Source organism: Pinus tabuliformis, chromosome 1_2 (assembly GCF_031772625.1).
Source record: "Pinus tabuliformis cultivar Carrire ecotype Pingquan chromosome 1_2, CPIR1, whole genome shotgun sequence".
In the NCBI taxonomy this organism is placed as follows: domain Eukaryota; kingdom Viridiplantae; phylum Streptophyta; class Pinopsida; order Pinales; family Pinaceae; genus Pinus; species Pinus tabuliformis.
In genome coordinates this window covers 180,613,451-180,625,443 of record NC_142298.1, presented here as the reverse complement: position 1 = coordinate 180,625,443, position 11,993 = coordinate 180,613,451, and the positions used below count along the sequence as shown (strand labels likewise).

Genomic DNA, 11,993 nt, shown 5'->3' with positions numbered 1-11,993 from the left:
ACAGGGTGCACGCTGATCTTTGAACAGGCCATGGACTTATGGATGACTCTGTAGGAGGACCCACACCTACAGAAGCTTGGCATAGATGTTCGGGAGACACAAAGAAAGTTTGGTGACATCAGGGCGACTGCACACACTTTTGCGCCAGTTTAGTGCCTTGCTCAATTGCAAGAAGGAAAACAACTGCAATCACAAATTAAATAGCTACATAAGAGAAGAGGTCATTTTAAAGGCCAAAATACAGCCATGGACATAAGAAGCAAGTCAGTTTATTGTGTTAGTCCAGGAAAAATTGAAGACACTCAAGCTGACTCAAAGGATGATGCGCCTCGTGATGGAAGGACCAACAACAGGAAAGCTGGTAGAGGAAGTACAACACGCCATGGTACAAGGTTTTGCTAACATATTCATATTGAATATGGAGTTCAGTGACCTTTGCAACAAGATAGAAACGTCAGTTGAGTGACTCGAGGGCGAGTCACCCAATTTGTGTTGGGGGGATGTTGGGATGGGGTCCCTAGAGTCAATTTTGTTAAGTTTTGAGTCAATTTTGTAATATCTTGTGGTAACGAATGTAAAGTCTCCATGAAATGTGGAAAAGCGAAGCGCAAAACTAGTAGAAGTCAAAGGGGCTTTAGTCCCTTAGTTGGGTAGGTGATATATTTTTTTTTAGACCCGCCCATGGCCTGTGGACCATGGTACTGTAAAGAAAATACTATAAATAGATGAGTCATAGCGAGTCTTAGAGATAACTTTGTGTGAAGTATCATTGTAAAGGCAAGGTGCTAAGGTGGGAAAGGTTTATTTCTTGTACTTAGGAAAAAGGGGATGGCTCCTGCAGTTGAGTGCGCGGAGACCTTGATAAGTCTGCAGGCTAAGTGCGTAGGCCCCTGAAGCTGACTGCACAAGGATAAGAAGATTGTATCTGAACATTTCTATCTAATAAAGACTATTTTGAGACAATTTTGATGCATCTGTGCCTTGTTATTTACTTCTTCTAAGTTTATGTATCTTTTCTCTGTAATGTGTTTTATATGATTAAATTATTATTCACTACGTGGAATTGGTAGATATGTAACATTTATGCATGATAAGTATGATTAAGTACCTTCGAGAAGATCTGAAGGACATTTACATAGAGTTGCAGTAGTTGTCTATCAGAAGGAGTAGATCTGCACGAAGGCAGATCTAAGCCGCAAGGGTATCAGCAAACCATCACACGGGCCTCTGGATGCAGAAACCTCATTCTAGCATCCCCCAATACTACTTCGGGCGAGACTGCAGCCTGCCCTATGCATTTTGTTGCTGAAATAGCCAGCAGTTAGGGTTTTGTTGGTTGGCGTAGTTAAAGTTGAACCTGGGTCAAGCCCCATCAAGCCAACAATATAACAAACTATTTTCCTTAAATTCCTTATTGAATGGTCGAAGTAAAAGGGAAACTAACCTTTGAAATGTGACAATCTCCCATTGAATATGTTGTTGATGACAATGTAGCTGCTCCACAAAATCGCTCCAAGATTTTTAACGAAACCTCAAGAAGTCTTGATGTGATATGAGGAATAGCGATAACGAAATTTATTATATAGCAGAAATTATGGAATTTTTTTATCGCTTCTTGAATGTGGTATTAAAAACAAAATTAAAAATTTAATATATAGTTAATATTATGACGATACAGTAATTTATGTTACATGTGGGATAAAAGACATAATAAAAATTAATAAAAAAATATCAATTGTCTAATAAATGTTATGTAATTTAAGTATTAAAGTAAAAGATTTAGTTTAATTTTGAAGGAATGTGTTAAATGAAAAAAATTTGGAAAATTTGAATGGAAATTAGAGAGTCAATGTGACATGAGCCTCTTTGGCAATTTGCCTATTTGCTTTGATCATTTCCAGCTCCATGAGGACTTGTTTGTTTTCCTATTCCAAGTATTTGATGATGAACTTGGCTCTCTCTAAGTTGTCTGCCAAAGCCTGTATTTGAGCTTTCTTTTCTTGTATGATAATGTCTTTGGTGGTTTCTTCATCCTGAGCCTCCAAATCAATGATGTTAACTCCATGATGAGTATAGCGTTGTTGCGGCTCCTCATGCTCAATCAAGTCAAAATCTCTTTCCTCCTCATCACCAAGGTTCTATTCATGCACTTTTTCCTTGCCTTTGCTCAGTTGTTCAACCTGTACCTGTTTTGTTGATGTAGAAGACAAAGCCCCTTCCACACCTCGTGGAGATAACATTTGCCTATGGACTGATGAAGAAGGCAAGGTCTCTTCCACATCCCGTGGAGCAAACACTTGCCTGGCAACTAAAAAAAGTCTCCTTGTGCCCCTCTGATATGTCAAGTACAATGGCACCTCAGCAGTTTTGGTTTCCTTGACCTCTTCCCTTGTTTCCCCATGGTTAGAAGGCCCACCTTTTTCTTGATGCACTGGTGAAGGGATCTGTGGATTTTGGAACATCTTATGAGCAATGAAAGTCTCCCAAGGAATGTTAAGAAGACTGAGATGGTGAAGAAGAATGATTCTGATCAAAGAGTAATGATAGATGTTTTTCAACTACTGAGGGTATGGCTTCTTCTGCACAAGGTAAGTTATTTTGTCAATGTTTCTAAACAAGAAATATGGGATATTCATCATCTTTACCCTGGTGAAGTGCATGAGGAGTCTAATATGGTAAGCATACAACCGAGAGAATCTGCCTTCACAAGTGAAATATTTGATGATAATCCTCATCAAAGGAACATGCGTGTTCTCCAAAAATTTAAAAGGGAAAAGCCTCTTCACCTAGTTTATGTACTAAGGCTTTATGTAAGGCTCATAGTAATGCTCATCAAGGTCCTGAGCCTTGTACCATTTCTCACCAAGGCTAGGAATTCTAATGGCCTCTGAAATGATAGCTAGTGATATTGTGAAGGTTACTCTGACAAGTGTCACCTCATAGTTATGCAAATGAGTCACAAAAAGTCTGGCCAACTCATGATGAAACTGAACTCTTTCCACTAGTTCACAGAATTCAAAACATCCATGGTGTCTGTAACAAGAGACTGCAAGTGGGCAAGCTTGCAATTCTCTTAAACTAGTGGGCTCTTCTCTTATGATTTTTCCTCCCTTGTGAGGCTTTCTCTGCCTATGTCTCTCTATAGAACTACCACTGGTTGTCTCTTCATCATACTCAAAATCACTTCTTCTCTCCATGTTTTAGTTAACTCTCTTAGTTTGCATGGTTTTGACAATGTATGGGATGAATGGTATGTGCAATGGCTTGGAGGAATGGGTGTGAGTGAAGCTATGGGAAAAACATAAGAAGGAGGGGTTTAGGGAGCGATAAATGAGTGGTAGAATGTGATAAAAATGGTGGGGATAAGGGTTTAGTTATGAGGTGAGTGGTGGGAAAAAACAAAGAACTAGGGTTTTATACTGAAAGTTAGGGTTTTATATAGAGAGTGGAAACTTATGAAAATGGGAAATGGCCTCCCGAGAAAAATTTTTGCACCACCTCTTCTATGTCAAAACGGCCAGCAACAAGAGCTGATTGTGCTCCTTTGATAGAGCATAATGCATTAAACACCAATGACCTAGATCAAACCTATCAAATCGGTAATTATCTTACTACCTGGTGTTCACATGTTGAAGATGTTCTAAATGATCTAGGATCCCAGAATAAGTTAATTCTAGCTAATCTTAAACTTCTCTATGATGGACAGCAAGAAGAAAAACAAAGAAGAGAATCCAAAGAGAAAAAGAAAAAAGAAAAGAAAAGGAGAGAATCAAAGGCTCCAAAATTTTCTATTTCAATGGATACTCCTAACTATTAGGATATAGATGAAAAGCAAGAAGGAACTGAAGTTGAGTCTAGTGCCCAAGCTTCTGAAAACAAACTAGAGCTAGTGAAATCACTAAACTTTCAAAAACCAAAAAGTGAGATAGCCACTTTGGAAAATGTTGCCTCTAAGTTTCCCTCCTTCATTTTGCCATCTCTCCAAAACGCCCATGTTTTCCGTGAATTCCCAAAGTATCCACGGATTGAAGAAGACTTGTTTGCAACCAATTCTACTAGATATGTTTTAGACTTAGACAAATCTACAAATCCAGCTGAATCCATCAGAGTTTGGATTGGTTCCCTATATCAAATGCAAGTTGTCTCTAGATTAGAAGATATTTCTATTTTTGCCTTAGCTGAAAAAAGAATGGCCGGAATTGTATATGACTGGTGGATGGGACCATCAGAAGAAGAAAGAATGAATGTAGCTGCTGCAGAATTAGCTACTATAGAATTGCTACTCAAAACTCAATTTGTCCCAGAGCCAGCAGATGAAAAGAAATAGATTATAACAGATCTAACACAAATGGAATTGAAAGATTTAAAGTTTTTAGATCAGTTTGGCAACGATCATATGGCAAAGATCTATAAAGCTAATCTTACCTGTTATCTCAAAATCATGCCCTGGAAGGCTACAACCCAGGAAGACTTCAAGTAACTATTTCACACCAATCTTTTGACTAAGGCTTAGCCTCCTTAGCCTGAGAGGGCTCTCTCAAAGGATTATTGATTTTGACTATCAGTAAGATGGCTAACTCTTGTGAATAACATTGACAAATAATGAAGGCTGGACAAACATTACATAAGTTTCCATTGGGCCTATGGAGTCAAACATACTACAGCAAACAATGATGATGCCTTACATAGAAATCAGGGCACTTAGCATTTGGATGTTCAGAAAACCACTTATATAAAACCACAGTTTACAAAGGCATACAGGAAGTCAGAGCATGATCAATGAATTCTGAGTGATTATGCATTTGTACAACTATAAAAGAACACTAAAGAAAATATACCATCACACATTCTGAACAAGTAAATCCCTTATGAATCCTGAGAAGTAAAACAGTCATTTATATTACTGAACTCTGTTTTTTACATAAGCCAAAACAGTCCTCTGTTTGTAAAATATCCAACCCTCATTACATAGATGTTCCAGCTATATATAGAAAATACTTATTCTAACTACTTCGAGCTTCCTCCTCCAACATGAGGGGAACTCGAATTCTGCCTATGATGACACCTATCTGCTTTACAACAAACTATTAAATACAATTAGTGCTAACTGGAGTTCTAAAGAGTTCTAATTTGACTATGACTCTAACTCTATCTTCTTCGTAGAATGATTCCTTCTTGTTCTTTGACACTTGGACTCCTTGTAGTTTGGCTGAGATGGCTGAGATGAGTATTTAAAGCTCCATGTTGGCCTCGGATGCTGAATACTTTAACTGCTCAGTGATGTTAGGTGATATCCCTTGCTTTTCGGTTCCAGTCCTCCATAACTTCGAATATACAGCAGCATGTTTTTAGCCCTTTTAATAACCCAAAAATATAGGACATCACCATGTTCCTGATGTGTTGGAGGCTTCATCGATGGCCAAGTGTGCAAGCCAAAATTCCTTATATGCAACTCATTCAATACCCTATGACCGGTAATAAAGTGGCTTTATAACAGAAACTTCAAACTTGAGTTAAAGCATTCCACCTTTTAAAGGTACAGCTGTCTTGATCTGAATGGTTGTGATAGCTTCATTTGGTCCCTTACATGTCCTTTAGGTGTTTCCTTTTGAAAATTCCCGCACATATTACCAAACTGTTTTTCTGCGTTGAAAACACCACCTACAGCAGTTTCGTAGCGCGCTACGAAACTGCTGAATTATTTGAAAAACACAGTCTTTAAAAATCATCATCCTTAACTGGAGTCTGAACCATTGACCAAAAAGTAAAATTTGGTCTGATAAATCTGTCTGAGCATTTCAGTAAATATGGGTCAAATGGAAAGAACATGCCGAGTCTCTCAACACCCCCAAAGGCCTTGGATTCCTCTATTTCAATTATGTTCTTTGAACTTGTGAAGCCTAAAACTTCAAATAGATGAACTGCTTTAACCTGCCTTAGAAGTTCTTCTACGACTGCTGGCAAACAAATCTTTAAAGAATTCAACTCGTGCTCAATAATCTTTTTCAGTGGTAACTTCTCTAACAGTAATCTCTGTTTAGGATCATCTATAAGCGACTTCATTCGGAAGCAAAGTATATACATAACAGCCTGACATGCTGAATAGAATACCCCATGCACTCCTGGATTCACAGGCTTCCTCTCCTTGTTATGATTATACAAGTATTGCAAGCACCAATCCACCAACCTTCCTAATGTTGCAGAAACAACAGATAAAAGTAGGTATTTAGCACGAGACAAATAACTAGATAGGTAAGCAGCTGCAGTCATCCTTGTATTCCGTGGGTGAGATTTATTGACAAAAATATCACACAGCATTGAAGCAAAGTTTGCACCGCATGTCTTTGTGTGCTGTCAACCTTTGTCCATGTGTGAAGACAAAAGTTCTTCCAAGCTGCCTGACATATTTTGGACTGTAGTAAATGTGTTCACTTTATGACAAAAGTTTAAAGTTGCTTTCGAATACATGTTTCCTCCACCTATATTAACTTTTCTGAAGATTGATAATTTTGAAGGATCCCTTGAAGATATTCCCTTTTCAACATTTCCACTTGTAGTTCAAAACTAGTGACTGAGATTGGATTATTTAGCTTCAGCTGCTACGAAACTGCTATTCTGGCTGAAAAATATGTCTTGGGACAGAGCTCATAATTTCTCATAGAAAACGTATTTGGAAAAACTGAAGGAGGTTTTTGTGAACCAATCCGTGCTTAACAAAAACCTCTCTTGGTTTTTTGAAACACCTTCCCTACCGCCCAGAATATATCTTTGAAAAACAGGTGTAAAACAGGAGATGAAAAACTGCACCTACAGCAGTTTCGTAGCGCAACTTTGGCCATTAATTTCTATCAGATCGTAATGGATCTGAGGAAACTGAAGGAGGTTTTTCTAGTTCAGTCTGTTAGGAATAAAAACCTCTTTCCATTTCCCAAAATAGGCTTTCAGTTGCTTTAGAGACCTCCTGGAAGTTGACTAGTAAACGCAGAAAGCAGAGTTTTTTATGCTGAAACAGGCTGCTACAGGGGTTTCGCAGCGCGCTGCGAAACTGCTGTGTAATTTCAAAAACACAGCTTAGGATCAAAATCTAACTTTCTTGTGTCTTTCCTTTTACTGCAATGACTTTTCCATTTGACATGAAATTGTTCAACATTGAATATTTAGACACCATTCTTCAAGGTAAGTATCAAAAGGTAATTTGTCCAAAATTAGGACTTAGCCTTACTTCTATCATCTTTATGCAGCTGTGATGATGTTTCCTTAGCCCTAGGGCTAAATTCCTTGCTTAATTGAGGAGCTGCCTCGCTTGAACTTGATGAAGATTTCTGATCTCTGCTCACCATGGGCTTGTTTTCTCAAACTAAGAATTGTATCAAATGTATATTGCATGAACACGACCAAGATCAACATGAATATGTCTAGGATCAATTAACCTTTACCTTACCCTTTTTCTTTGAGAATTTTGTCAGTGATAACAGTGGCTCCACTTGGGATAGTGTGCCCTTGTGGTACACTAAGAACCTGCAGTTCCAGTGCCTTATCCTCTTATGATGAACAAAAATTTATTTGACAAACATCTTCTTTAAGTTCCTTGGGCCTTCACCTCGGGCTTAAGCTTGATGATCACTGTAGGAGAAAGAAGTCTATATCTACCACTACTAAAAAATGCTCAGTCAACCTTGAGCTTATTTGCATTTATCTTACCTACCTACCCTATCAGCTGCAAGCTCCACTTGTAGCTCAAGCAACATGATACTTCCAATAAAGCCAATCAATTGTCTTCTCTGATATTGGAGGCTCTTGACTGCATTCAACCTCAAAATAACCATGGTAGTGAGATGACCACATTAACTCATAATATACTTGATCTTCATAATGCAAATGAAAATGAAAGACCAGAGTGCAAAGCTTATCCATATATTCACTTATAGGGTCAAAGAATACATGGTTATGTCGATGATCATCATAGCATTTTGCATCTTTAGACAACTGATTTTCAACCACACAAGGTTCTTTTGATATGCTATCGAACTGCTTTTCTGAATGCTGCCTACAAACAATGTAATTTTCCTCTTTCTTATGATCATTTATTGCTGTAAGCTGCTGAGAAGTTTGACATAAAAAACCAACCTTTTCCTCTGCCTGAGGGATGTAAAAGCTACCTTCCAGTACTTCTTCTTGCTGTGTGTAATCATTTTTATCTTCATTATGATTCGAAGACTATGAATATTGCTGCATCTCTTCATTCATATCAAAGGATAAAACATGGTTTTCACAAGTAAACCCCTGCTGCGTTTCATGGGATGTTATACTTTCTCCTTGGTGCTGGAATGCATTGTTATGAAGAGCCTCTAAAATTTCTTCATCCATAAATTCATCATCATCATAACAATCTTCCAAGTACTGAATGAGACTTAAAGAATTCCTACAGCAATCTTTAAGCAGCAATAAGGAAGGATAACATTCTTTATACATCTCATAGAATTCATCATGAAAACTAGCAAGCGAATATATTGAACCATTTTCCAAATTTTTATACCAAGACCATGCTTTTCCTTCTAAAGTGGTCATAAACATCTTCATGAGACAATCTTCAGGGAAATGAACCTTAAGACTGCGTACATGCATATGAAACCTAACCAGATGAAGAGCAGCATCATCTTTCTTTTCATCTTTGAATATTGGAAGATCCTCTAACCAATCAACCTTTGGCATAGGATTTGGAAAACCAGGGATATGAGACCGATTCATAGGAGCATACCTGGCATTCATTCTTACAGTGGAACTCATTTTGAAACTTCATCAAGCTACTGATCTTCTAGCAGTGGAGTCACCTTCCAATTTCTTATTCGATGTGTGGAGTCGCCAAGGTAGTTTAGCAACCTCAAAAACCTTCTGAGCTCCTGCTACCTTCAGAAGTTCAGCTTCATGATTTCGGGAATGAATAATCTTCAGGCTCCCGGCAGACGCACCAAAATGTTATCTCAAAATCATGCCCTGGAAGGCTGCAACCCAGGAAGACTTCAAGTAACTATTTCACACCAATATTTTGACTAAGGCTTAGCCTCCTTAGCCTGAGAGGGCTCTCTCAAAGGATTATTGATTTTGACTATCAGTAAGATGGCTAACTCTTGTGAATAACATTGACAAATAATGAAGGCTGGACAAACATTACATAAGTTTCCATTAGGCCTATGGAGTCAAACATACTACAGTAAACAATGATGATGCCTTACATAGAAATCAGGGCACTTAGCATTTGGATGTTCAGAAAACCACTTATATAAAACCACAGTTTACAAAGGCATACAGGAAGTCAGAGCATGATCAATGAATTCTGAGTGATTATGCATTTGTACAACTGTAAAAGAACACTAAAGAAAATATACCATCACACATTCTGAACAAGTAAATCCCTTATGAATCCTGAGAAGTAAAACAGTCATTTATATTACTGAACTCTGTTTTTTACATAAGCCAAAACAGTCCTCTGTTTGTAAAATATCCAACCCTCATTACATAGATGTTCCAGCTATATATAGAAAATCCTTATTCTAACTACTTCGAGCTTCCTCCTCCAACATGAGGGGAACTCGAATTCTGCCTATGATGACACCTATCTGCTTTACAACAAACTATTAAATACAATTAGTGCTAACTGGAGTTCTAAAGAGTTCTAATTTGACTATGACTCTAACTCTATCTTCTTCGTAGAATGATTCCTTATTGTTCTTTGACACTTGGACTCCTTGCAGTTTGGTTGAGATGGCTGAGATGAGTATTTAAAGCTCCATGTTGGCCTCGAATGCTGAATACTTTAACTGCTCAGTGATGTTAGGTGATATCCCTTGCTTTTCGGTTCCAGTCCTCCATAACTTCGAATATACAGCAGCATGTTTTTAGCCCTTTTAATAACCCAAAAATATAGGACATCACCATGTTCCTGATGTGTTGGAGGCTTCATCGATGGCCAAGTGTGCAAGCCAAAATTCCTTGTATGCAACTCATTCAATACCCTATGACCAGTAATAAAGTGGCTTTATAACAGAAACTTCAAACTTGAGTTAAAGCATTCCACCTTTTAAAGGTACATCTGTCTTGATCTGAATGGTTGTGATAGCTTCATTTGGTCCCTTACATGTCCTTTAGGTGTTTCCTTTTGAAAATTCCCGCACATATTACCAAACTGTTTTTCTGCGTTGAAAACACCACCTACAGCAGTTTCGTAGCGCGCTACGAAACTGCTGAATTATTTGAAAAACACAGTCTTTAAAAATCATCATCCTTAACTGGAGTCTGAACCATTGACCAAAAAGTAAAATTTGGTCTGATAAATCTGTCTGAGCATTTCAGTAAATATGGGTCAAATGGAAAGAACATGCCGAGTCTCTCAACACCCCCAAAGGCCTTGGATTCCTCTGTTTCAATTATGTTCTTTGAACTTGTGAAGCCTAAAACTTCAAATAGATGAACTGCTTTAACCTGCCTTAGAAGTTCTTCTACGACTACTGGCAAACAAATCTTTAAAGAATTCAACTCGTGCTCAATAATCTTTTTCAGTGGTAACTTCTCTAACAGTAATCTATGTTTAGGATCATCTATAAGCGACTTCATTCGGAAGCAAAGTATATACATAACAGCCTGACATGCTGAATAGAATACCCCATGCACTCCTGGATTCACAGGCTTCCTCTCCTTGTTATGATTATACAAGTATTGCAAGCACCAATCCACCAACCTTCCTAATGCTGCAAAAACAACAGATAAAAGTAGGTATTTAGCACGAGACAAATAACTAGATAGGTAAGCAGCTGCAGTCATCCTTGTATTCCGTGGGTGAGATTTATTGACAAAAATATCACACAGCATTGAAGCAAAGTTTGCACCGCATGTCTTTGTGTGCTGTCAACCTTTGTCCATGTGTGAAGACAAAAGTTCTTCCAAGCTGCCTGACATATTTTGGACTGTAGTAAATGTGTTCACTTTATGACAAAAGTTTAAAGTTGCTTTCGAATACATGTTTCCTCCACCTATATTAACTTTGCTGAAGATTGATAATTTTGAAGGATCCCTTGAAGATATTCCCTTTTCAACATTTCCACTTGTAGTTCAAAACTAGTGACTGAGATTGGATTATTTAGCTTCAGCTGCTACGAAACTGCTGTTCTGGCTGAAAAATATGTCTTGGGACAGAGCTCATAATTTCTCATAGAAAACGTATTTGGAAAAACTGAAGGAGGTTTTTGTGAACCAATCCGTGCTTAACAAAAACCTCTCTTGGTTTTTTGAAACACCGTCCCTACCGCCCAGAATCTATCTTTGAAAAACAGGTGTAAAACAGGAGATGAAAAACTGCACCTACAGCAGTTTCGTAGCGCAACTGTGGCCATTAATTTCTCTCAGATCGTAATGGATCTGAGGAAACTGAAGGAGGTTTTTCTAGCTCAGTCTGTTAGGAATAAAACCCTCTTTCCATTTCCCAAAATAGGCTTTCAGTTGCTTTAGAGACCTCCTGGAAGTTGACTAGTAAACGCAGAAAGCAGAGTTTTTTATGTTGAAACAGGCTGCTACAGGGGTTTCGCAGCGCGCTGCGAAACTGCTGTGTAATTTCAAAAACACAGCTTAGGATCAAAATCTAACTTTCTTGTGTCTTTCCTTTTACTGCAATGACTTTTCAATTTGACATGAAATTGTTCAACATTGAATATTTAGACACCATTCTTCAAGGTAAGTATCAAAAGGTAATTTGTCCAAAATTAGGACTTAGCCTTACTTCTATCATCTTTATGCAGCTGTGATGATGTTTCCTTAGCCCTAGGGCTAAATTCCTTGCTTAATTGAGGAGCTGCCTCGCTTGAACTTGATGAAGATTTCTGATCTCTGCTCACCATGGGCTTGTTTGCTCAAACTAAGAATTGTATCAAATGTATATTGCATGAACACGACCAAGATCAACATGAATATGTCTAGGATCAATTAACCTTTACCTTACCCTT

The 11,993-nt window shown here is 38.0% G+C and overlaps 2 protein-coding genes across 2 annotated transcripts; both read right to left on the bottom strand.

The window, feature by feature from the left end:
• Positions 1 to 5,718: 5,718 nt before the first annotated feature.
• Positions 5,719 to 6,270, bottom strand: LOC149205092 (uncharacterized). The gene has a single exon (XM_089397301.1). The coding sequence runs from the start codon at positions 6,268 to 6,270 to the stop codon at positions 5,719 to 5,721; it is 552 nt and encodes a 183-aa protein (XP_089253427.1).
• Positions 6,271 to 10,266: 3,996 nt separating this feature from the next.
• On the bottom strand, positions 10,267 to 10,818 carry LOC149205091 (uncharacterized). The gene has a single exon (XM_089397300.1). The coding sequence runs from the start codon at positions 10,816 to 10,818 to the stop codon at positions 10,267 to 10,269; it is 552 nt and encodes a 183-aa protein (XP_089253426.1).
• Between the last annotated feature and the right edge of the window lie 1,175 nt (positions 10,819 to 11,993).